We start from the raw sequence: 25196 nt of genomic DNA, 5'->3' as shown, positions 1-25196 counted from the left end.
AAATGTATATGAAGAGTAGGCCTGCCACAAAGTGACACATTTTTTATTGTAACATTGAAATACATTTTATGACACGCGGTGCACAGTTCTGCACCTCAGATATCAGGCAGACTCGTCCAGATGCGCTCCGATAACCCATGAACACATTTTATGAGCTTGTGGCGTCTATCAACGTAAAACAACTTACATACCACAGAGACCACAGCAGTCTATAATCTTAACACACTTTGATAAACACGCACGTATCTTTGCGACACGTAATATAATGTGTGTATCACTTATTGAATGAAGAACTTTAACACATTCACAAAAAAGCAATTTGTCTCATAGGCGCAGTTGGCGCATGACGTCAAAAACAGCTGATAGTCCAAGTCTGCAGCTTCAACAGTTTTTTAGACATCATAGTAATGTTACATGTTAATGAAAGTAACAATTAGAAAACACATATTGTGAAAAATAATGAACTGATATACTGATATACTGGTAAATACTGATTCGTAGTATCGTAAACCGATACACTGTGTGTTGACGTCTCCATCTCCCCTAAATTCTGCGTCACACCTCAGGGCGAATCGCTCGAGCTCAGGACTAGGATGTCATTCAGTACTGTACGGGATTTATTGTGTCGTGCCGGGACATTCTGCATCGGTTTCATTAGCGGAGCTGATCAACAAAAACAACAAAAAAACCATAAACCGCACTAAACTACTTAAAGCGCTTAATGAATTAAAAATTCCTTTCCAGAATGAGCCTGGTAAGTGATTTGTTTCCTAAGTTTGCGCATTTCGATTTTTTACTAGCTCAGGCTGCAGGAGTTGTTTTGCATTCAATAGCAAAACAGTTTAATCATGTCCGCTTTATAATGACGATTGCGTACGTCTTTTATTTACCTATCCTAGTATTCTTGACTATATTGTAGTCTCTCTTTTGGGCCTATAGCCTCAATTTATAGCAATACCAGCAAAACCAAATATGTAAGTTAGGCATTACTTTTCAATGTAATTATGTATATATGTGCATGGAATTAACAGAGAAACTGTAATAGAACCGTATATGGATTAGCCTACATTTGCCAATTTAAAAGCCAAATCTCTTGACTCTCTCTGCTATCTTAACATTTACTTTGTGTGTGTGTTTCCAATACTCTTTTATAAATTATAAAGAATTGTTCTTATAATTATTAAAACCTCACTAAATTGTTAACATCGTAAGTATATATTAACACTTTCTCAGTGAATATGAGTGGGCAGGTCACATAAGTGATCATAATGTGTCTGACTTGTATGATCAGATTATGTTCCACTGCTTATAATACATTCCAGCAAGATGTCCTTTGTATAGGCTAGGTTGTCTCCACAAGGCACAATCTTCTGAGTCTCATGTGAATTTTAGAGTGATCCCCTGCTAGCTAGCGTTCTCTGGGGGACCGAGTCAATTTTGTCTGTCTCTGACCTGGCTTTTCACATTTGAGCTCTGATTTCGCTCTTTCACTCTGACTCCAGGGACTTGCTTCTAGCCGGTCAATTCAATGTGTCAGCCCAATGCTGCCACTCGGAGGAAACAAAATCCCAGCCTTTTAAAAGAGCTCCAAATTCTATAAAAGATCTTAGGCAGAAAGGTAAAGAGGTAGTTTGTGTTTCAAGAGAACCGCAGATTTTCCTTTCACGTTGAAGGTGATTTACTATTCGATGACTCAGTTAGGTACCTCTGTATGACTTGCATATTCTTTCTAACCAAGTAGTTACCACGTAAACATGGATCAGGATGTAATATTATGTATAAACTTGCTTTCACCACCAAATACAACCTTCTCTTCTGTATGTTCACCCTTAGATGTTAGGGATGGCAGATAAGGCATCTGACCCTGGGTCAGTTAGTATTATTGTGGAGGATAGACCTCAGCCGCAGGAAGCTCCGTTGCTAACTCATCTGAAGAAGGTGGAGAACCACATCATGGAGGCACAACGTTTCTCTCACCTTCCCAAACGCACGGCTGTGGACCTGGAGTTTAGAGACCTCTCCTACACCATCAGGGAAGGACCGTGGTGGAAGAAACAAGGTCAGAATCTTAAGGAGGTACTTCACCCAAAAATGAAAGTTCTGTCATCACTTACACATAATCATTTCGATTGTTTGAAACCTGCATTCATTTCTTTGTTTTGTTGAACACACAGGAAGAAATTTGGAAGAATCTCAGATCTTACCTACCATTTACTGCCATAGGGAAAATAAATACTATGGGAGTCAATGGGGGTGGGGTGGGTGAGATTTGACAGTCTTCCAGATATCTTCCCGTGTGTTCAGCAGAACAAAGACATTTATAGGTTTGGAACAATCTGAGGGTGAGTAAATAATGACAGACACCTGTTAAACTTGCTGAAATCATCCGTGATGATGTATCCAATGCGTCTTACAAGTGAGAGATTTGTCCATTTGAACAACATCTGCAGCAAAACCTGTAAATAACAAAGACAAATGGTTATCAAAAATGCAAGCTTTCAGAACTATAGGCAAGAAAAAGAAAAGGAGAAGGAGAGGAACAAGGTGGAGAGACAGTAGAGAGAAAGACAAATGTTTTAAGAAAAACGTTGTGTGCCTGTTCTATACATGCTTTAGAATGCATAACAAAAGCAAACAGGACATTTAAAGGGATAGTTCACCCACAAATAAAAATTCTGTCTTCATTTACTCACCCTCGAGTTGTTCAAAATCTGTGTAAATTTCTTTGTTGTGATGAACACAAAGAATGCTTGTATCCAAAAAGTTCTTGGCCACCATTGACTATACCATAGAGTCAAAAGTGCCCCAGAACTGTTTGCTCAATGCTTTCCTACATTCTTCAAAATATCTTCTTTTGTGTTGAACAGACAAAGAAATTTATAAAGCAAATTTTCCCATGGTAGTCAATAATTGTGCCGTGGGTGAAACGAGATCACATAATGATGAGATCACGCCTCTAGCGGGAATCAATAAAGAGAACAAAATTTTCATTGTAGAACTGCGGTGCCTATAGTGATTCATGTTATGGTGCTTGTGCGTTGGTGTAATTTTTTTGTTTGCTTATAGGAGTAGTTCACTTCAAAATAAGCCCCCATTATTTCTTAACCCAGAAATCAAAATTATGTAATTTACTCACCCTCTTGTCATTTCAACCCTTTTTGACAACATTCTTCAAAATATCTTCTTTTGTGTTCTGCGGAAGAAATAAAGTCATACAGGTTTGAAATGATAAAAGGGTGAGTAAATGTAACACATTTGCATGTATCATTGTCTTTTTGATAAAGCTAAAGCATTCCTTTCCACATTTACAGTACATGTGTAAATGCGATAAGGGTAAATGTAAAAGTGATAAATGTAAGGCTATATGCAGTTAGTGTGCACGAATGTAATAGGGTCATCAATAATGATAATTTGCAAGTCTTCAAAAGCGTTCTCTATATGTTCAGTGGAAATAATCTAAATGAGTTAAACTCTTTGCAATGAACCATAGTGCTGTGATTTTTCTGTGAGAATAGGGTTTTCAGGCTAATATGCTACTAATTAGAGTGCATTGGAGCTTTGAAGTCAGGCTTTGAGAGGATTGCATTGAAACTGTACTATTTCAATGACTCCACAAAATATCAAAACTTTCTTTTAATGAGACGTTTTGGTCTCAACTGTAGGTGAAACTCACGTACCTGGTGGATTTACTGTAAATAGACGTTTGTTCTAGATGTGAACAGTATGACGGCTTGCACGTGTTTTGTGTCCTTGTAGGTTTTAAGGCCTTGATCAAATGTCTGTCGGGAAAATTCTGCAGTCGGGAATTTATTGGGATTATGGGACCGTCTGGGGCTGGCAAGTCCACTTTGATGAACATTCTGGCTGGGTACAGGTGAGGGTACACAGAGAATTAAAAAAAAAACACAATGTGGCTGGTCATATTACTGGAACTCAACAAGCAAGCTATTATAAAAATAACTTTTGTCATGTGCAATAAAGGGAAACAGGGATGACGGGTGAGATCCTGGTAAATGGAAAGCTCCGAGACCTACGAACCTTCCGAAAGATGTCCTGTTACATTATGCAAGAGGACAAATTGCAGCCGCACCTGACTGTACAAGAAGCTATGATGGTGAGTCTAGCCTGGATGTATTTCAAGATTCCCCCTGCTGGTGGTTTGATGCTAATACCCAAAACTCCAGTCACATGTGCAGAGAATTAAATGAAGTCTTTTAAATAGCAAAAGGAACTCAAGATGTTTTTTAGGTGTCAGCAAACTTGAAGCTCAATGAAAGCTCAGAGGTGAAGAAAGAGCTGGTAAGTTTATCATGTCCTTAGTAATTGTCATCAACAGGCTTTCCCTCCAGAATTTCACCTTTATTCTTTTGTGTGCAGATTAAAGAAATTCTTACAGCCCTGGGATTACATGAGTGTGTTCACACTCGCACAGCCTCTCTTTCTGGAGGACAGTGCAAACGCCTGGCTATTTCCCTTGAGCTGGTAAACAACCCACCAGTCATGTTCTTTGATGAACCAACCAGGTAAAGATTTGAGTCTTATTTGTAAAGGATTCTTTGAATATCTCATGTTAGCAAATTTAAAAGAATCTCTTTATCAGCCATATTAATTTACAAATGCTTAAAAGTCAGTATGCAGAATTACGTTATTGTGTTTGTTGTTGTTGTTGTTACATAGTGGTTTGGATAGTGCATCCTGTTTCCAAGTAGTATCATTGATGAAGTCTCTGGCACAAGGAGGGCGAACCATCATTTGCACCATCCACCAGCCCAGTGCCAAACTCTTTGAGATGTTTGATAAGGTACATGCATCTGAGAATCTGTTGTTGGGCTATTAAACATCATGATATGTCATCCCATAAGACAGAAAAATCACAGAGATCTCTTTAGTATCTCAGTGATTTCCCCTAGACATCAATGAAATTTAATTTAGAGCAAATGGAAACATTTGCTTAAAGGCCATTGCACATTGAGTCTGAAATTTGTGTCCGAAACTTTCGCACGCGACCTCACGTTGTGTCAATCATATTTACACACTGCCAAGATATTTTCGTCCGTCATAAAAGAATTCGGACTGGGTTCGATTTTCAGCGTTTTTCGCATCCGTAGCAAGCATTTTGAGAGGCGTTTTGACAATTCAGAGACACCGTAAAAACGAGCGCCAAATACGAAAAAACGCATACGAAAACTTCGGACTGTATGTGCAAAGACCTTAAGTCCCCTGCGTCTCAGATATGAGCAAAAGACCCAGAAAGATTTCAGTATGAACTCAAACACAAGTTCAGATTATTTAATGTATTTTAACAGAATGCATGTTAAAATTTTTCCTATTTTTTATTATCATTTCTCCTAAGCAACTCCATCAAATCTCCTGAGCTATGAAAGAGCAACATCTGAGCAATAACATTTTTCTCTGGATCTAAAGCTATTATCTTACTGTCATCGTATATCTAATTCTTTTGTATCTTCTTCAAAGCTGTACATTTTGAGTCAGGGCCAATGCATTTTCAAGGGAAGTGTCCCATTCCTCATTCCTTACTTGAGTGCGCTAGGTCTTCGCTGTCCTACATACCACAACCCTGCAGATTTCAGTATGTTGACCTAAACTTTGACGTGCTTATTTGACACATACTTTACACAGACATAACATATTTACTTTATAATGTTCTTTCTTATGTTTAGTCATAGAGCTAGCGTCAGGGGAATATGGAGACTTGAACCCAGTTCTGTTTGAAGCTGTCCAGGGTGGCATGTGTGCCTTGGAAGAAAAGAGACACTGTATTGACAAAAACACCTTAAACTTGTGTGCTGCAAAATGTGTCAACGTGAGTCACTCTACTTTTTCAATGTTTTGACTACAGATTGCCAGATTTACAATATGTGTAAGATTACTGCAAACCTTTACAGCTATTTACACGTTTGGATTCTAGCTCATTTTGTTTCCTATTTGTGATGACAGGACTCAGGACATGATGAGAGCAATACATTTGCAACAAGCTCTTTGACTCAGTTCTGCATTCTCTTCAAAAGAGCACTTATTTCAATCTGCAGAGACCAGGTACATGTTGATGAATTGTATCCCTCATAAGGTATCTCAGCCCTACACTTTTAAAAATTTTGTTTCCAAAAACATTAAGTAATACTTTCCAAAAGTTCAAATCATACTTTGTCATTCTTAATAAAGTCAAAATCATACAGCTGCGGAAAAAATTAAGAGACCATTCCAAATGTTCATTCAAATCAGCATTTTTAGATCACCATTACAGTCCAGTGTCTGTTTAGTTTCAACAAAATCAAACCTCAGGAGTGACAAGTCATCTAACAGCAATGTAAAAGACTGACAGCATAACAAGACGCATGAAAACTGTGATATAATCCAGATTATCACTTTTTTTCTAAATACATGTAGCATACACATATTACTGTGTTATTCCTTAAAAGTGAATATGAACTTGTTTTCTTTGCAGTATTTGAGGTCTGAAAAAATACAGAGGATCTTTTCTGTTTCTCCAGTTTTCATTTTCTGCAAATAAATGCAAAATAAAAAATAAAAATATTGTTAGTAGTTCACAGAATGAAACAAAAATGATAATTTTACCTAAACACATACCTATAAATAGTCTATTTTAAAATCAGAAAAAACAGTCTCTGATGTGGTCTCTTCATTTTTTCCACGGCTGTCATTTTGACAGTCACATTTTTACAGAATAGATTTGAAACATGAAAGGCAAAAGTATAGTCCGACTGTCCGCGTCCGCATGAAGTAATTTTCGTCATCAGGAGGGTCCGCGGTCATCCACACACCCCGTCCACGTGCAGCCCATTTTTTGAGACCGCGCGGACGGAATGCGTACAACAGCGCATGCGCGAAGAAATGTTGAATCAGCCGAGTCCACTCGGTGACGTACTGCGCATGTGTCGAACTCTTCTATCCATGCTTATCTGCGATTGAGTATGCTCAAGAAAAGTATTTCTTGTTTTTCTTTTTTGCTCTAGGTTTTGACACATCTGCGGCTAATGTCACACGTCTCTATCGGAGTGTTGATAGGCCTGCTGTACCTCAACATTGGCAATGATGCCAGTAAAGTCTTCAACAACACTGGTTTTCTCTTCTTTTCAATGCTTTTCCTCATGTTTGGAGCCCTAATGCCCACAGTACTCACATGTAAGTGTTTTAGAAGACATTGAAGAACAAAGTAACACAGTTCAACAACCAATAGTCATGTCCAGCATTCAGGGGATCTGAAAGTGGTTTTTGATATGATATGATATATCTGTCTTTCTTTCAGTTCCCCTGGAGATGGCTGTATTTTTCAGAGAACATTTAAACTACTGGTACAGCCTGAAGGCTTACTATCTGGCTAAGACAATGGCTGACATTCCATTCCAGGTGGGTGCCTGCTCAAGTCTTAGGCCATATTGTATATACAGTACACTACATAAGCTTAAAGCTAAAGGTTAACCACAGATTGTTGAAGGTTGCATACATGCATTTACACAGCAATTAAAGATGTATATAACTAACTAAAAATGAATTGTGAACATAAAAATATGAAATTCAAGAAAATATGAACATTTTGAACAATCGTTTTTATTAAATAAATGCTCTATCATGAAAAGAAAGCCATTTTTATTTTTTAGCAAAGTATTGCATCTTTATGCAAAATTTATGAGAAGACACAAAATGAGAAGACACAGATCAGTCTTAACTCGGCTGTTTAAAGACACTTTTAGTGACAATGGACTACTTGCACATAGTCTTCCACGTTCTTCTCGATGCGGCTCAGTCATTTCCGGTAACAGTGTTCAGCATATCTACATGCGGAGATCATCGTAGATTATTTCTATTTCTTGGGCGATCACTTAATTAAAAACAATAAATCCTGTTTGTGATGTTAACATGCTTTAATGTGGGTTTTTAGGGCAGATCTTAAATTAGCAGAAGTTCACTGTATAATAAAGTATAAATGTATACTCCGCTTCTGAATAATAAAGCAGTTGTATGCACCCTGCAGCAGTCCATCGCTTTCCTAAACGGTGCTAGTCTCATTAATAGATTATATTTCATACATTTGAACGACAATAAAATGACACCATGATTGTTAAATGTTCTATGTGGATTTTAAATTAATTAGATGTTCATTCACATTGCAGAGTATTTAAAAATATGAGTATTTTAAAATAGCAATAGATCGAAATCTGCAGATAGAGCAGATTTAATGCCAAATAAATAAATTAACTGCACAAACTTTTGTGGCATTTATCCTTAAACGTTATAACTACACTTTTTACATACGTAGGCCTATAGTTATTGACAGAAATTGCATTTACTTGCATTTACATTGTATTACATTTGTCAATAAAAAACGACGCAACATAGTGATCCAAACATTTAATAAAAACGTGTTGCGTATGTTTGTCAGGTCCCTGCTCTCTCACGCATTACACACTGCAATATTTGAAGTTCTTTAATCCAAACTGTTAGTCTCCTTCAGCCTTCTGTGATTTGCATTTGGTGGTTAACTCAACTCAACTTTATTTATATAGCGCTTTTACAATTTTCATTGTTACAAAGCAGCTGCACATGAGACATATTGACTACAAGCAAAACAATCAAAGTTGTACCTGCAAAAACAAGAAAAGGTTAAAAACACAGAAGACAGACATACCCACACACAAAACACTTCACACACACAACACGCACACGCACCAACACACACACACACACACGGATGCGCATGCACACACACACAACACACACACACGTACGTACACAGACAAGTACGCACACACACACACACACACGCTCAGTGAGAGCACACATTTAGGATAAAGGAGAGAGAAGCACAGGTCAAATAAAACAGACTATAAATTCCTATATGCAATATTAATTAAGTAAAACTTTAAAATTCTAAAGCAGCCCCCCCCGGTCAGGCAGATGATTTTGCATACTGCAAAAACAGTATGCAAACGGTGGCGAGGAACCCAAAACTCTAATCGAGAAAAAAAACCTCAGGAGAACCCAGGCCCAACCAGGGGATTCCAGTTCCCCTCTGGCAAAAGCTGCTGCCTCTGCACAAGCTCCAGAGAGCTTGCACAACAAGGCTAAATAAAATAAATAAACTTAATAATAAAATAAATTATAGTTTAAGATTATCATTAATAATCTAATAGCATTTGAAATTTTGTGGTGAAGACATGTCAAGAGACCGCGTCCTTCTTTATCCAGCTCTATCATCTCAGCTCTTGTCAGGTCCCCACTTCCCATTCTCCGCTCTACCATCAGGTCAGGCCATGAACTGCATCCTGCTCGCTGTGGTAACCTTGGAACAATGAGACAAGACTGGCTGAGAGTAGAGTACTGTTCTGTACTCTTTGATGCAACAAGTACATCAGTTGTGTTTTTGGTTCCGGTTGATCTAACTAATGCAGCCTAAACCCTCTAAAGATTTATATTATGGAAGAGTAGTGTATGCAAGATTAAAAAGATGCGTCTTTAGTCTAGATTTAAACTGACAGAGTGTGTCTGCCTCCCGGACAGTGCAGGGAAGACTATTCCAAAGTTTAGGCGCTAGATAGGAAAAGGATCTACCACCTGCACTTGATTTTGAAATTCTAGGTATTACCAACTGACAGGACGCCTGAGAGCGTAATGCACGTGAAGGACTGTAATACAAAAGGAGTTCATTCAAGTACTGAGGAGCTAAACCATGTAAGGCTTTATAGGTAATAAGCAAGATTTTAAAGTTAACGCGATGCTTTATAGGTAACCAGTGCAAGGTTGACAGAACCGGGCTAATATGTTCATACTTTTTTGTACGTGTAAGAACTCGAGCTGCCGCGTTTTGGACCAATTGGAGTTTTTGTAATAAGCCTGCAGGGCAACCACCTAACAGTGCATTACAGTAATCTAGTCTTGATGTCATGAATGCATGAATTAACTTCTCTGCATCTGAGATTGACAGCATATGACGTAGTTTAGATATATTCTTAAAATGGAAAAACGCAATTTTACAGGTGTTGGCGACGTGGCTCTCAAATGACAGATTACTATCGAATAGAACGCCAAGATTCTTTGCTGACGACGAGGGTTTTATGGAACATCCGTCAATAGTTAAACAGTATTCTTGGTTGTTACTTATAGCAGTTTTCGGTCCAATAAGTAACACTTCCGTTTTGTCCGAGTTCAGTAATAAAAAGTTGTTACTCATCCAGTTTTTTATATCGACTATGCATTCCATTATTCGATGGAACTGCTGTGTTTCATGAGGCTTCGAGGAAATATAAAGTTGAGTATCATCAGCATAACAGTGAAAGCTAACTCCGTGTCGCTTTATTATATCTCCTAGAGGTAGCATGTATAATGCGAAGAGCAGAGGCCCTAAGACTGAGCCCTGTGGTACACCGTACTGGACTTGCGATTTGCGTGACACCTCATTGTTTATTGCTACAAATTGAAAACGGTCGGATAAATAAGATTTAAACCATTTCAAAGCTATTCCCTTAATGCCGACATAATTTTCGAGTCTATGTAGGAGTGTGCTGTGGTCAATGGGATCGAATGCAGCACTAAGGTCTAGCAGCACCAATAACGAGATACAACCTCGGTTAAATGTGGTTAAATGTGAACCGCTAACAGTGAAACGCTGTCGTTCACCAGCTGTTGCTTTCTCCGATATTTTGAAGATTATGTACCTAGTGATGTTTAGAATATTTCTTCTTATGTCGCTGATAATGTATGTGCGTAAAAATCTTATTTTTAACCTTTTAAGTTTCGCAGGGAGCAATGCCCCATTGTAAATACATATAACCGGAACCTATTGAGCCGTACGATTTCAAGTCGGTAGTACGTCAAAAGGTTCCATGCAAGTAGTCCATTTGAGGCTACAGTATTTAGAGAGCATGAGAAGGTTTTATAAAAGGGAACTAGGGACTCTTTAAAGCCTCATTTTTGGTTGTCTGCCTGATGTTTGTCCACTCTTCCTCAGCTCATTTGTCCCATCCTGTACTGCAGTATTGTGTATTGGATGACTGAACAGCCTCCAGAAGCAAGTCGCTACTTGCTCTTTTTGGCGTTGTCGATCTGCACAGCTTTAGTAGCCCAGTCCCTTGGGCTTTTAGTCGGTGCTGCCTCCACCTCCCTTCAGGTACTTGGTGTTGTGGTATTGCTTAATGTCTCTGCTTAACATATTTTACCCATTGTTTGTTTATCTTCCTCACAGGTGGCCACTTTTGTGGGTCCCGTCACTGCCATTCCCGTTTTACTCTTCTCAGGCTACTTTGTGAACTTTGACACCATTCCTGATTACCTACAGTGGAGTTCTTATGTGTCCTATGTTCGGTGAGCTCTTTTTACCTATAGTAGTTGTTTGTATACTTTAATTATGGAATATTGAATTTTCATGATTGGTTGATTGTGTTTCTGCTAGGTATGGGTTTGAGGGTGTGATTCTCTCCATTTATGGGATGAACCGAACTGAGCTTGAATGTCCAGGGAGGGATTGCAAGTTCCAGAGACCTGAAGAGGTTCTGCAGTTATTAGATGTGGAAGATGCCAAGCTGTACATGGACTTCATTGTATTGGGGATTTTCTTCTTCATCCTGCGACTCGCCACCTACATAGTTCTTCGCTACAAAATCAAGTCCGAGCGATGATATTTATTGACCTTGCATGGTCTCCACTTGCTGTGGCCTCTTTCAGACTTCACTCTAAGCCCAAACGTGTCAGTCTTTGCTCGGGAAGTTTTTGTTGACCATTGTCGTGTGCTCAGTTTTTTTCATTTGGACACAGAACTTGAATTATCTGGCATTTTAAATGTCTACAGAATTCGAACAAAGACACATCTCTGAGCTTTATGTTTTTTCAGTGTTACACTTTGATGAACTTCCAGGCCTTGGAAAATTCTGTCAGTCAGGTTTGCTATGGTGAATCCAAATGCAACACTTAAAGTGGAAATGAACCATCCAGTCAAGTTTCCAGAACGTTTCCACTTCAATCAAAAATGATATAGTGAACCAGATTAGGGTGACCATTTAAAAGAAAAAAGGATGCCTTTGTATAGGTTTTGTAGCAAGGGCGCCGCCATCTTGCAGTACCGCTGACGGTGACGTCACCGGGTTGGTTGGCTTCCCCAAGTTCATCAGACACAATGGGAGAGACACTGTTAAAGGTGCATTGAACTGGCCGTTTTTATTGTTTTATACTATCGTCTGATGTCTACTTATGACGTTCGCGTGGTTTTTACATTCGAAAACATCAAAATCAATAAGTAATAGGCTATTTTCTACGAAGAAACGTTCGGTTTTTAAGGGCGGGCCGCATAGAAGACTTGGAAGTAAACGCCCACTGCTATGATTGGATAGCAGCTTGCGTAGTTGACTTAATTGGAGCCTTCTGTGAATTTGGTTAGACACGTAACGTTACGTAACGTGATTTTACACAAAATTAACGGACTTATTTCCCGGATGTGATGGCAAAGCTTTGCGTATAGTATGGTGGCCCTGAACCGCAAGGCGGGAAAAAAAAGAGCAAAGAGCGAAAAAAAAGTTTTGAACAGCGGAAAAAAAAGTTTTGAAGACGAAAAAATAAGTTTTGAAGAGCGAAAAAATAAGTTTTGAAGAGCGAGAAAAAAAAGTTTTGAAGAGGAAAAAAAAAGTTTCAAGGAGAGAGGAAAAATCTGACAGACAGAGAGAGATAGAGAGAGAAAGTCTTTGGACTCAGAAAGGGTCTAGGACACTGTTTTTATTTTTCTCCCCGCAATTTTTTTTTTCCGCCTTGTGGTTCAGGGCCACCGTAGTATAGCCTATAGTTGTATGGTGTTTAGTGATATATGACCGTATTTAAGACCCGCGAACCGGACAGAAGATCACTGCGATCGCGGGTCTCAAATGTTATAGTTTTCATGATAAATAAACAAACGGTAGACTCCCGGCCAAAACGACAGTGTTGGCCGATATGGATATGACCTAGCACCAGAAATAATGTCAAAACACTTCAAAACAGCCTCCATTATTCGCAAACGGTGGATAAAACCTTGAGAAATGATATATGAGCCTGCCAAATCACAGAGATGCCGATTACAATTATTACAAATGACTAGAGGTCCCCAGGTAATGACGCATAGTACAAATATGTTTTACTCGCATAAGATTGCTGCGCCATTCCTAAATGTGCATTTAATGTGTAATTTAATGCTTTTATTCAAATATGTCTAGGTTGGTAAACTTCTATAAAAGACAATAACACTTTTCAATTTTTATTAATTCTCGTTTTCTTACTGTAAATATTTCCTCTGATAATCCTGTGGCTTTACAGTTTCCATGTTTCACGGTCTCAACTGTTATCTTTCCCTATATGTCCTCCACTGTCCTGTATTGTCCCATTGTGTCTGATGAACTCGGGGAAGCCAACCAACCGGTGACGTCACCGTCAAGCGGTACTGCAAATTGGCGGCGCCTTTGCTACAAAACCTATAAAAGGCATCCTTTTTTTCTTTTAAAGGGTCACACTAATCTGGTTTACTATATCATTTTGATTGAAGTGGAAACCTATTTAATAAATAATGTTAACTTGACTGGATGGTTCATTTCCACTTTAATGCCCTGCTTTTAAATAGGCCTGTGTAAAATCAAAGTCTCTCAGTTCATTCTGGCAACTCAAACTCTGGATAAACATTTTATATTTTAAGTAATTGTTACAGAAAGCCCATCATGACCTAAATTGGTGAGCACCACCTTTAAAGGATGTTTACATATTATTGCACACGTCTGCTGATGAGATGTAAATGCAAGGGTTTTAATTCAAATCAGAAGACTGTGCACTATAGTGCCTGTGTAATAAACACAAACACCATTGTATCATTGTATTTTTTATAGTACACTAGATCTTCAGTGCCCTTTATTATATAATTCTTTCTTTCTGTTTTTTTATTAGCTATGTAGTATTCATTTTTATTCAAAACTAGAGATTGTATGTAACCTGGTGCTACAGTCTATAACAGAATAATAGACAAAATTATTCTACAATTTTGTTTAGACCAAATATGACCATGTATATAAGCAATGTGCTGCTTAATATGTCAAACTGCCAAATTTATTGTGTTTAGAAATAAAAAAATTGAATTGAGAAATGCAGTTTCTGACAGTTCTGAATAATAAACACTGTTATGTGTAGTATAATGTAAGTGTTGAATTGGTTATACAGATTATTCCAAAGAGGACACAGAAGACTGAGCAGAACTATTAGTGATATAATTATTCAACTTTAAATAATAAAATATATTTATTATTTTACTTCTTGCAGTTAAGACAAAAACATAAAGATAGCATGTAAAGATGGAAGTAGTGGCTAACTGAAGAAAATAACATCCCCACAGTTGCATCAAGTAACCTCAGGCGTATTAAATATTTTAAGTTACGTTACCCACAATGCCTCTGAGCTACAAAAACTTACTTTATTAGTGACAATGTTTTTACCTAGAGAATATCTTAAGAATGATTTTGACTATTTTAGGAACTTCTGCTTTCTAGACTTGACTTGTAACGTTAGAGTATATATTTATGTAGAATTATTAAGATTTCTATAAAACATTATGTGGCGCTAAAAAACAATACGCGCGCAACTGTGTTGTCAGTAAATCTTAAGGGTGACTCCACCCTATGTCACTTTGTTTTTTCTAAGTACTGACCTTGCAAAAAATGCAGAGCTGAGTTGAAAGTTTGCGCGGGTGGGCGGTTCTTTGCTCCGAGCAGGAAGTCGGGTGATCGCCTGCAATAACCCCGTGCAACGGACGCTTTTCCTCGCCAGTAATCTGTGTCACCTCGCCGGCAGTGGAGAAACAATAATAAAGAATTCACCAGTTTTCCAGCCTCTATATTAGGTAAATATCATACGATACCGCAATTGCACGTATACATATTAACCGTTACTGTAGATATCTTAGTCGAACGATATTTGTGCAGCAGTCTTGCTTAATAGCTCTGATTCATGACAGCTAACAGTAATCTATACATGTTTACGGTCACGCCGTACCTGTTTGACGGCATCATCTGTACTGAAGTTACGCACGTTTGCGTCAAATTTCACAAACGAGTCCATTCAACTATCTCCCGATAAATCTTTCAGTCCTCGGGCAGGCAGGCACATGTTGACAGACACAGAAAAGTACGTCTACCGTAAATAATAGACAAACATGCGTGTTATCCTTTATATGCGCTATATGGAGTGTAAAGTATAAAAAATAGTTCGTAGAGACCTGCTAAAGACAACCAGCATGCCAAGTCGCACCTTAACAACAGCGAAAATAAAAGTCATGCTTGTAATGTGTTGTGAAATGTCTGCTATTATTAGACAAAGGGAACCATGCTGTGTTTAGGCGAGAGACATAAGTTAGTTCATTGACATACGTTAGCCAGTTGTCTACACATTCAAATAGTTTGTTTATTTTTAAGAGAAAAGAGCGAAAATAGTTTTTAAATGCAAAGAAATGCGTTTATACATTTGTTGCTTTTTACAGTATCATTTTGAGCTTGTGACCATTTGTAATAAAGTAGGCTATTTTTAGATTGTTTATGACTATATGTTTAATATATATATATATATATATATATATGTAACTTATATTTTAGTCATTAAATGACGTAACATAAATGCATTATTGATTAAGTTTAGGGATAGTTACAGGTGTGGTGTAAGGTCACGCCTTCAAAGCCTCTTGCTAATAGGATTCATTACAGTCGTCATAGGAAAAACATTCTCTACTGAGTATTAAAGTTTATTAAAAACAGCAATGCTCTTATCCCAGCGGATAATACATTTATAACGTGACCTTTTTGAACATTTGGTGTGTGAATGTTAACTTTCAGCTCATCGAACAACTTTCAACAGTTTTCAAGATGTCCGCTTCCTAATGTTTACAATGTTTTCCAAATGTTGAATTACACTCTGTCAGTTACATCATATAGTTTATTCATATAATGGACAATGACAGATGTAACACTTGGGTGTGTTGTTAAAACAAATCTATTTGTCATGTTACGTACGAATGTAAGCATCATGTGTCATTGAAACCAAAGCCAAAGGAGGGACCTAATAGGTTTGGCTTGATGTTATCTGGTACACTTTGTTGAGATGTAGTATTTGGTTCAGTTTACAACAGAATTTTTTCACACTTGTTTAACCTTTTAAGTCACTATGACTTAAAAGTTTCTATTTTTAGGGGTTACTTTAAACTACGGCAAAATGTGGAGGTTGGGGAGGCCATCAGGAACAGAAGTGTTAAGAAAATGCCACAGCTCACCAAGAGATGTGTGCTGCAAACTTAACACCAGAGCTCTTCAAAGAAGTAAGTGTTTACATAATATCACATATAATTATAAAAAAGTAATCGATTTAATAATCTTAGTTTATCTGGTCATAGTTAAAGAGGTGTTTTGTTTTTCGCATAAAGATATTAAAAATGATTAGAATTAGAAATGATAGTTATAAAAAACTGTTTATTTCAGCTGAAAACTTAAGCCTTCAATCAGATGGCATCTATGGTAGCTTAAAGGCACATCCATACTCGTTTTCTGTGTAAGTAGAATTCTAACCAATCCTGTCTTTCCTTTCATGGCATGTATGCTTAGTGTTTCCAAAACATCTTCATATTATCGGAGTCTGTTTTTTATTTGTCTTATTAGCAAGACATCAAGGTCTTGTCAAAGTACATGGAGAGAACTGAGATCATCGTCTGCTTGTTCTTCCATCTCTGGGTTCAATCCCAGGTTCTTTTGCACTTATGAGTCTGTCACAGGTGAGGTTTTGCATAAATCAATGACATTGATCGTATTGTATACTTAGTCTGATTTTAAGATTTAGTGCTCTGCTAAAGAAATAGTTTACCCCAAAAAAATCATTATTTACTCACCCTCGTTCTTCCAAAATACAAAGTAAGCCATATATTAGATCTGTCAAATTTATTGTAAATTTATGTTGGCATAAAGTCACGTCGCAGAAAAATAATGGCGCTTTTCCAGTCCACTGCATAGTACTGCACGGTACGGCGCGGTACAGCTCCTTTTGGGGGGTTTTCCACTGGGTACAGTACCCAGTACCTGATACATTTTAATCCCCACCCACTTTGAAGCGGTACTAAACTGCTGTGGAAAAGCAAACTGAGCCGAAGTGAAATGAGCTGTACAGAGCCGAGTCGTACTAAACCTGACGGTACCATGCAGTGGAAAAGTGCCTTAAGTGAACAGTGTACCAATGTGAAGTGAGCCAGGGTCCTTACCAGTGCCCGGACCTGTGTACACGATATACTGATTCACGACCTCGGGAACAAGGGAGCTGATCGAGACAGAGTATGAGGGCACACAAATTTTAAAAAGAGAATGACCCACATTGATAAACTATTTACAATAAATGCTGCAATATTTCATGAAAAAATAGGCATTGTAATTTTTTATTTCACTGGGACTTTAACTTTTTAAAAACATTTTTTTTACTAAATAATTATTTTCATACCAAAAAATCATGTGGGTTTAGAATTGACCCATCGCTAAGCCCCTCCCCTCAAACGCAGATGAGCCCATGGCAGCTGAGTATTAGTTGCACGGGCCTGTGTAATGCCGAGAAATGCATCCCTGCCAAATTATGCACCCACCCACCCCACAATGGTTAGGGTGAGGATTAGGTGTTAGGGGATAGGTTAGGATTAGGTGTGGGGAGGGGTTAGAATTAGCCAATCGGACATCGTGTTATTGAAGGAGGTGCAGAATCTGGCAGGGGTGCATTTCTCGGCACAACACCGGCTTCTCCCACTTGCACTGGTGATCTGTAAACCCTCGGTTCCAAATTAATCTTGTTATCTGCCAGATTTATTGTAATATCCCACAATGATATACAGTATTTAAATCCCACTAGAATGCTCCCCAACGAGAGTGTGTGAAAAAACTCTTGGAACAAGGCTTTCAGGCTGACAGCTCTCATTGTAAGACATTGGCGAACTCTGTGTGTTTGTCCGAGTTAGCGACAGTATCTAAAGGTCTTTGCACATACAGTCCAAAATTTTCGTATGCGTTTTTTCGTATTAGGCTCTCGTTTGTACGGTGTCTCTGAATTGTTAAATTCAGAAAATCGAACCCGGTCCGAATTTTTTTATGACGGACAAAAATATAGGAGGCAGTGTGTAAATGTGATTGACACAATGTGAGGTCGTATTTATTTTTTAACGTGCGGAAATTTCAGACGCAAATTTCAGACTCAATGTGCAATAGGCTTAAGGGGGCGGGGCTTAGCGATAGGTCAATTCAGAGCCATTGAGAGAGAAAGTTGCGCCAACGGAAGTTCAAAATTCGTGTGTCACGTGATTCATGGAGCCTTCAGATAGTTCCAGGAAGTTGTTTTCTCGTTAAATGCTTTGCGTCTTTAAATGGGTTCAAAGTTGACCTCTGTTGGTCTGTTTAGCCGCAGCTCCATGCGCTACTAGTAACTTCCAGGAACTATTGAGAGCCTCCATGAACCGCCATTGCTGTGAAAAAACTGTTCCATTGGAGTCAACGGAGTTGACGCAACTCTCTCAATGGCATGAGACTAAGTAACAGATTTTTCATGTAAGTGTCAAATGTTCGGTTTTTAGCTAAAATAAATAATTTGTCTGTCATGCTTCTATTGATGTTTAACCTACAGATCCCATTGAGATCCACAAACAGAAGCTGGCATTATGGTTCAATCACCTCCCTCAAGAGGAGAAGCAGTTCGGTGGCTACTTTTCTCCTGAAACCATGCATGTAAAGCCGCTCATCCTAGAGCGTCATCCTGACGAGGATCGAGGTCTTCCACTGAGTCCCTTCAAGGCAAACGCAAACATGTCCAAACGTCCCTCTCTCTCTGTAGAGCAGCTCTTTGAGCCCAGTCCTGATGAAAACAAGGCACGAGGACTAAATGTTTTGCTTTACGGAGCTGTCGGCACAGGGAAAAGTACTGTTGTCCGTAAACTGGTGCTGGACTGGTGTGCTGGATCCGCTTTGTCCCAGTTCAAACTTTTATTGCCTTTCTCCTGTGAAGACCTCTCGCATTTATCCAAACCAACATCCCTTCGAGACCTCGTGGGGAGAAAATACATGCACCTTCGCAAGACACCGTATCTTAGTGGAGATACTGACAAAGCGAAGGATGTCCTCTTCATCTTCAATGGAATGGAGAAGATGAAGCTGGACTTTCGCATCGGCTCGACAGAGCTATGCAGCGATCCCAATGAAGCTCTCCCGTCGGGAGCTGTTGTTGTTAATCTACTCAGGAAGTACCTCCTGCCTGAGGTACGGCTCTCAAGCTTTGTAGCTTTTGTGTTGCATGATATTGTTTCAAGTTCAGTCAGTTGTGGTTATGATGGTGGTTGACCAAGATTTGTGATGTCATTTGCATTACCTTACCTTTTAGATTACTGGTTTTCTGGAGACCCACGGCACGATACATTTCTCCATTTTCTGATTATTAGAGTCTGATGTGTTAAATAAATGTGACGTAAAATTTTTCCCCCAAATACAGAGTTAGGAACATTTGATACATTTGGTATTACAAAATGTAAAGAAATCCTGAAAAGAAGTATGCCCTTACATTACAACCTTAAATAATTACACTTATCAGTTACTTATTTTATTAGCCAATTACAGGGTTAACTGGATTTGTTTTTTACCTTTACCATACCTTTACTGGGTAACACAGTTGACGGTACCTTTGTTGACATTTTTAAACATTTTGTATTGGCCTATACTCAACATAAGCCTAAATACTGAGTACATGTTATGTATGTGTTGAAAATACATTTACATAAGAAAACATTTATTCATATACATTTTTGATGATTAAAATGATTGTAATTTATTTCCTTTGAATTTATAATTTATTTAGAAATATGTGTATTCATAATATTTATAATATAAATATTTATATTATTATATCTAAATAATTCTATACTGTATTTGGAAATATAGAATAATTTGGCATATTTTCATGTTTAAATACAGAGTCAACTTAGCAACTTTACAAATTCGGACAGCTGAATACCAGTTTTTTAAGTGATATAAACTCTTTTCTTAAAAAATATAACAAATATTTTTGGGATAATTTTGTACTAGGAAAATAAGCATTGGTTTTTTAAATTAATGAAGGTTTATTAAAAATCTATCTCGTTGACATAAGATGCACTTCCAATTAAACAACTACCCTAAAATGTTTTATAACTACCTGTAGCTAATGTATTTTCATTTGTTTCACAGGCCAGCATTTTAGTCACAACCAGATTGTCTGCCGTGGACAGAGTACCAAAAAAATACGTAAAACGCTTCGTACAAATTTGTGGCTTTAATGATCCTGATCGCCAGAGAGCCTACTTTACCAGCAGGCTCCTGCAACAGAACGGAGAGAAGCCGGGAAGGACGGCCGAGTCGCTCATAGAGATGATTTACTTAAACCTACAGCGAGAGAGTCAGTTAGCCACAGCATGCTTCTTACCATCTTACTGCTGGCTTACATGCGCCAGTCTTCATCTGTTGCATTTTACGGATGCGAAGGCACCAATTCGAACCCTCACTAGCATCTACACAAGCTTCATGAGACTCAATTTTGGAGGAGAGGTGATAGCTACAGATGGAAATGTGTCTTCGCAGGATCAGCAGAACTCACTCATGCTCTACGTGGTTCGTACTGTTGGGAAGCTGGCGTTTGATGGGATCACAAACAAGCGGACATCATTCTCTGCTGAAGAACTGGAGCAGTGGGTTGGTGGTAAGACCAAGACGGATGAGGAGCTCCGGCAACTGGCGGTGTTTCGCACAGACGTTCTCGACTTCTTCCTGGTGCCAAGTAACGAGAACGGCTCAGATCCCGAGTCTGCTGATAGACGCTATGTGTTTGCCGTCCCTGCCATGCAGGAATATTTCGCTGCTCTTTATGTTGTTCTCGGTGAGAACAAAACTGTCCTGGAGAAGTTGACCAGGCAGATATCGGAGGTCTTCGGGCATGCTGGTGAGGACATAACAAACTTGCTGAGCATTCTTTCCAAAATCATACCTTTCCGCATCTTCGCCATTTTTAACTTGCTGAAGCTGTTCCCAAAACTCTTCGAACGAGTCAGTAGCCACAGCAAAGGCCGCATTGCTCACACGATGGCGGCGGAAATGTTTCGTTCTGAGGACAGCTTCAATGAAGATGTCCTGGACCAAGTCGAACAAAGTCTGCTGGGAGTTCACGGTCCCCAGCCGCAAATAGAAAGTGACACTAGGGCATTTGAACTCTACCCTATTTTCATGGGCGGACTTCTTCATTATGGCAACAGGAGACTGTTGGGGCAGCTCGGATGCGACATCAAGAGTCAAACGGTCTCACAGATCACCCGGTCGCTGAGGAAACACCTGATCAAGGAGAGTCGTAAGAAGCAGCCTCCTGAGGAGCTAATGGACCTCCTGGTTTTACTTTATGAGTTCCAGAACCCTCGACTTACAGCCGAAGTGCTGCAGTCTATCAAGACCATCAACTTGTCTACTGTGCGCATGACCCCTCTCAAGTGCTTTGTGCTCAGCACAGTACTGGGTTGCACTCGCTCGACTTTCCATCTGGATGAGCTCAACCTCTCCTCCTGTCACATCTCTCCAGACCTGCTGCAGATGCTTTGGCCGGCCTTCCATCACACTAGCAACCTCAAGTGAGAGATGAGCAAACTACTAATGTTTTGCATGCGTTTGACGCTTGAGGGTTTTGCATAAAATTGGAAACTTGAAATACCCAGATGAATGTTTGATGAAGTTAAGGTTTTGAATATAGACCATTTTGCAAGACGTAAACAACACTAGTCCAGAAGCACTTTGTGTTTAGTATTTTTTATTTCTCATATACCGTGCAATACTTGAAGATATTCGTTTAAGATTACATTTCAATTTTAAATGTTCTGTTGGTTGTATTTTGTTATAACATTTGTGTAGTGTTTAAAAACTCAAATAGGAAATGCTTTTGGATATCTTGCAAAATGGTCTATGAAAGAGATTTTTCTTCTGTTGATCACACTCCATTGATTCATAATGGAGTTTAGTTTACTCTAAGTTTTATGAAAAACCCAGATGTTTAGATTGTGCTGCATTGAGTGAAATTAAAGGAACAGTTTACCAAAGAATGAAAATTCTGTCTTCATTTACTCATCCTCAAGTTGTTCCAAATCTGTATAAATTTCTTTGTTCCGATGAACACGAAGAAAGTTATTTGGAAGAATGCTTGTAACCAAGCAGTTCTTTGCCACCATTGACTGCCATAGTAGGAAAAATGTGTTTATTAATTTTCTTTGTTATACATCTGTTAAACACAAAAGAAGATATTTTGAAGAATGTAGGAAAGCAAATAGTTCTGTGGCACTTTTGACAACCATTGTAATTTTTCCTACTATGGTAGTCAGTGGTGGCCATGAACTATTTGGTTACAAGCATTCTTCCAAATATCTCTCTCTGTGTTCATCAAAACAAAGACATTTACACAGATTTGGAACAACTCGCGGGTGAGTAAATAAAGACAGAATTTTTATTTTTGGGTGATCTGTGCCTTTAACACTGCGCGTAAGACTTGAACAAATTGAATCAAGTGTCATGACTCATGTCCATTCAAAACATGTCTAAATGTGGTTGATATTGTTGAATTGCATTTTGTTTTGCTTTTAGTAGTGTCTTTACATGAATTGGGCCACAAGCCCTATTCATGGCCCCTTGAAAAAAAGATTAAACTGCTTGAAATGAATGTTCTTAGAACCTCTAACAAAAAGTATTTAAGTTTTCTGTTGACTACATATATAGTTGTTTTGCCTGCAGAATACAATTAGTAATGAATTTTTAAGCACATTAACCTAATTAGTTACTGATTTCTACTCATGAATGCGTGTTGTGTATTTTTGATCACTGTTTCTGTGTGTGTGTGTTCAGTTTCCAGTTTAACAGCCTGGGTCCCGAGTCCTGCATTCTTCTGCGAGATCTGCTATTAGAGCCCAACTGTACAATTAAATCATTACAGTAAGACTACTTTTAAAAGTATAATGTATATAATGTATACATTATATTTATAGTTAAAGGGGTAGTTTGCACAAAAATAAAAATTCTTCTGTGGAACACAAAAGAAGATATTTTGAGAAATGTCTCAGTGGTTGTGTCCATAGAATTGAAGTCAATGGGACCCAATGTTGCTTGCGTCCCAACGTACTTCCAAATATCTTTTGTGTTCTGCAGATCAAAGAAAGTCATACAGATTCGAAAAAAACAAGGGGTGAGTAAATTTTTAAGAAAGAATTTTTATTTTGGGGTTGAACTATCCCTTTAAGGAGGTAAGTTGAAGTTAAATAAAAAAATGCTTTGCAGAAATGAAACGGGAATAAGCACATTCTTGCACAATGTGGAGCATGAGTGTTTCCTGTGTATGAACTTGCTGTTGCTCTCATAACAGGTTGTGTGATAACCACTTGACGGATGCAGGCGTCAGTCATCTACTAGAGGCTCTTTCTGGTAACCATTCTCTTCAGCGACTGTCGCTGATGCACACAAGCCTCGGAGACTCATCAGCACATCTGCTGGCTGACAGACTTGGTCAGCACGATACGCTAAAGGAACTGAATGTGGCCTACAACAACATAGGAGACAGTGCAGCCCTCACACTGGTCGATGCCTGTCGAGAACATCCCAGCATCCACACAGTACAGTGAGTTTTTATTGTGGTATCTTGACAACCATAGTGAGTGCAGTTATTAAGTTTCTTTCAAGTCAGCCTAAATTGATAATGCTCATAATTCTTCACAGTCTGTACCTAAACCAGCTTACTGATGTGGGTAAGCAGTCACTCTACGTGCGCGGTGGTCCTCGGGTGAAGGAGGGCAGGCGGGTGAAGGTTCTGGCCTCTGTGACGGAGGGCTCGGACATATCGGAGGACTGGCACCCCATTCTGAGCATTATTGGAAAAAATTCCCTGTCCTGGGAGAGGGAGCGTGTACGTGAGCAGCTTTTAGTGTTCCTAAAAGATCTGGAATGGGGTCGGAAGCAGCACCCGAGCTTCTGGAAGAAGCTGCACTTCCGGCGAGTGGAGAGCTTTGTGAGACAAACCCTGCGTGTGCTGGAGAAAAGCAGTGATACGGGAACAGGATCTGGGATGAACTGATTAGGAATAGATGGAAACGGGTCTCATTTCTCAAGAGCTCTTCCTTCTTTTAAGGGTTAATTTAGGAATAAAATTCCTTAATTAAAGGGTGCCTCAATTTCCAAGTATCTGCCATTTGATAATAGTTAATTTGAGAGTTTTTAGAGTGTAAATCTGTTATGCATTGTGTTTATTGTTTATATGTATAATTTTGCATTAGGTCATATTGAGGAAACACTGTGATGTTTGAATTTGATTTCACTGTTTAAGGAAAATAGCAATATTTGTGTATTACACTTTAAAAGGTTTGGATTACTACTTGAAAACTGCACTATGACAAACGTTGCCATGCAAATCCATTTGTTATGCATATGTGGTCAAAAAGAATTTAAGGTACTATCATGTAAATGAACATGTTTCACTTTCCTCTCAGTTATTTCCACAGAACTGTGGTATGTCCAATGGTATTGTTAACCAAGACACATACTTAGAAACAAATGTATATTATAATGCAATGTAAGTCGCTTTGGCTAAAAGCGTCTGCCAAATGCATAAATGTCAAGACAATTGTTGACTACGACTGAAATGTTCCCAATATGCTTGTGCAATATTAACATATCATAATGCATCTTGATGCCTTAAAGTGATAGTTCACCCAAAAATGAAAATTCTGTCATCATTTACTCGCCCTCTTGTCATTTCAAACCTGTATGACTTTCTTCCGCAGAACACTAAAGAAAATATTTTGAAGAATGTTGTTAACTGAAAAGTGACTGAAAGCACTCATTCACTTGCATTGGTCTTGTGTCCATACAATAGAAGTGAATGGGTGAGTAAATGATGACAGAATTTTTTATTAATTCTTTTGTCAACATAAAACAAATGTTTCTTGTGAACTTGCATATTGCGACTGAAATTTGCTGTACAATCACAGCAAAATAAAATAAAAGCGTTCATCAGATTTGAGGGTTTTCATAGTTATAATTCATAATTTAGGTTGATGATATTTCTACTAACTCAAGCGAAATGAAGTTTGTAGCCATTATCTTACATAAATT

The 25196-nt window shown here is 38.5% G+C and overlaps 2 protein-coding genes and 1 long non-coding RNA gene across 5 annotated transcripts; 2 read left to right on the top strand and 1 right to left on the bottom strand.

Moving 5' to 3' along the window:
• Positions 1–24: 24 nt before the first annotated feature.
• abcg4b (ATP-binding cassette, sub-family G (WHITE), member 4b) lies at positions 25–12019 on the top strand. Of its 2 annotated transcripts, XM_057350380.1 has the most exons (15): positions 25–754; positions 1834–2059; positions 3757–3874; positions 3982–4114; positions 4249–4299; positions 4378–4523; positions 4678–4801; positions 5476–5590; positions 5682–5824; positions 5959–6057; positions 6996–7164; positions 7289–7389; positions 10988–11146; positions 11222–11340; positions 11429–12019. In XM_057350380.1, exons 1-15 carry the CDS (start codon positions 746–748, stop codon positions 11652–11654), a joined length of 1938 nt encoding a protein of 645 aa, XP_057206363.1. In that variant the 5' UTR covers positions 25–745; the 3' UTR covers positions 11655–12019. The 2 variants fall into 2 exon arrangements, with proteins under 2 accessions (XP_057206363.1, XP_057206365.1); XM_057350382.1 differs by lacking the exons at positions 6996–7164; positions 7289–7389 and having other exon boundaries at positions 26–754.
• On the bottom strand, positions 2337–3746 carry LOC130564375 (uncharacterized). The gene is made up of 3 exons (XR_008964247.1): positions 3678–3746; positions 3137–3193; positions 2337–2456 (listed from the first exon to the last, which is right to left on the bottom strand). It is a non-coding gene; the product is annotated as an uncharacterized LOC130564375 (long non-coding RNA).
• A 2713-nt stretch (positions 12020–14732) lies between the features above and the next one.
• Positions 14733–25112, top strand: nlrx1 (NLR family member X1). Of its 2 annotated transcripts, none has more exons than XM_057350379.1 (9): positions 14733–14878; positions 16217–16342; positions 16503–16572; positions 16680–16792; positions 18670–19298; positions 20259–21682; positions 22941–23027; positions 23455–23706; positions 23805–25112. In XM_057350379.1, exons 2-9 carry the CDS (start codon positions 16240–16242, stop codon positions 24157–24159), a joined length of 3033 nt encoding a protein of 1010 aa, XP_057206362.1. In that variant the 5' UTR covers positions 14733–14878; positions 16217–16239; the 3' UTR covers positions 24160–25112. The 2 variants fall into 2 exon arrangements, with proteins under 2 accessions (XP_057206362.1, XP_057206361.1); XM_057350378.1 differs by having other exon boundaries at positions 14734–14878; positions 16187–16342.
• The last annotated feature ends 84 nt before the right edge of the window (positions 25113–25196 follow it).

This window comes from Triplophysa rosa, linkage group LG14, assembly GCF_024868665.1.
Source record: "Triplophysa rosa linkage group LG14, Trosa_1v2, whole genome shotgun sequence".
Taxonomy (NCBI): domain Eukaryota; kingdom Metazoa; phylum Chordata; class Actinopteri; order Cypriniformes; family Nemacheilidae; genus Triplophysa; species Triplophysa rosa.
The sequence above is the reverse complement of the archived record's forward strand: the minus strand, read 5'-3'. Positions and strand labels throughout refer to the sequence as shown.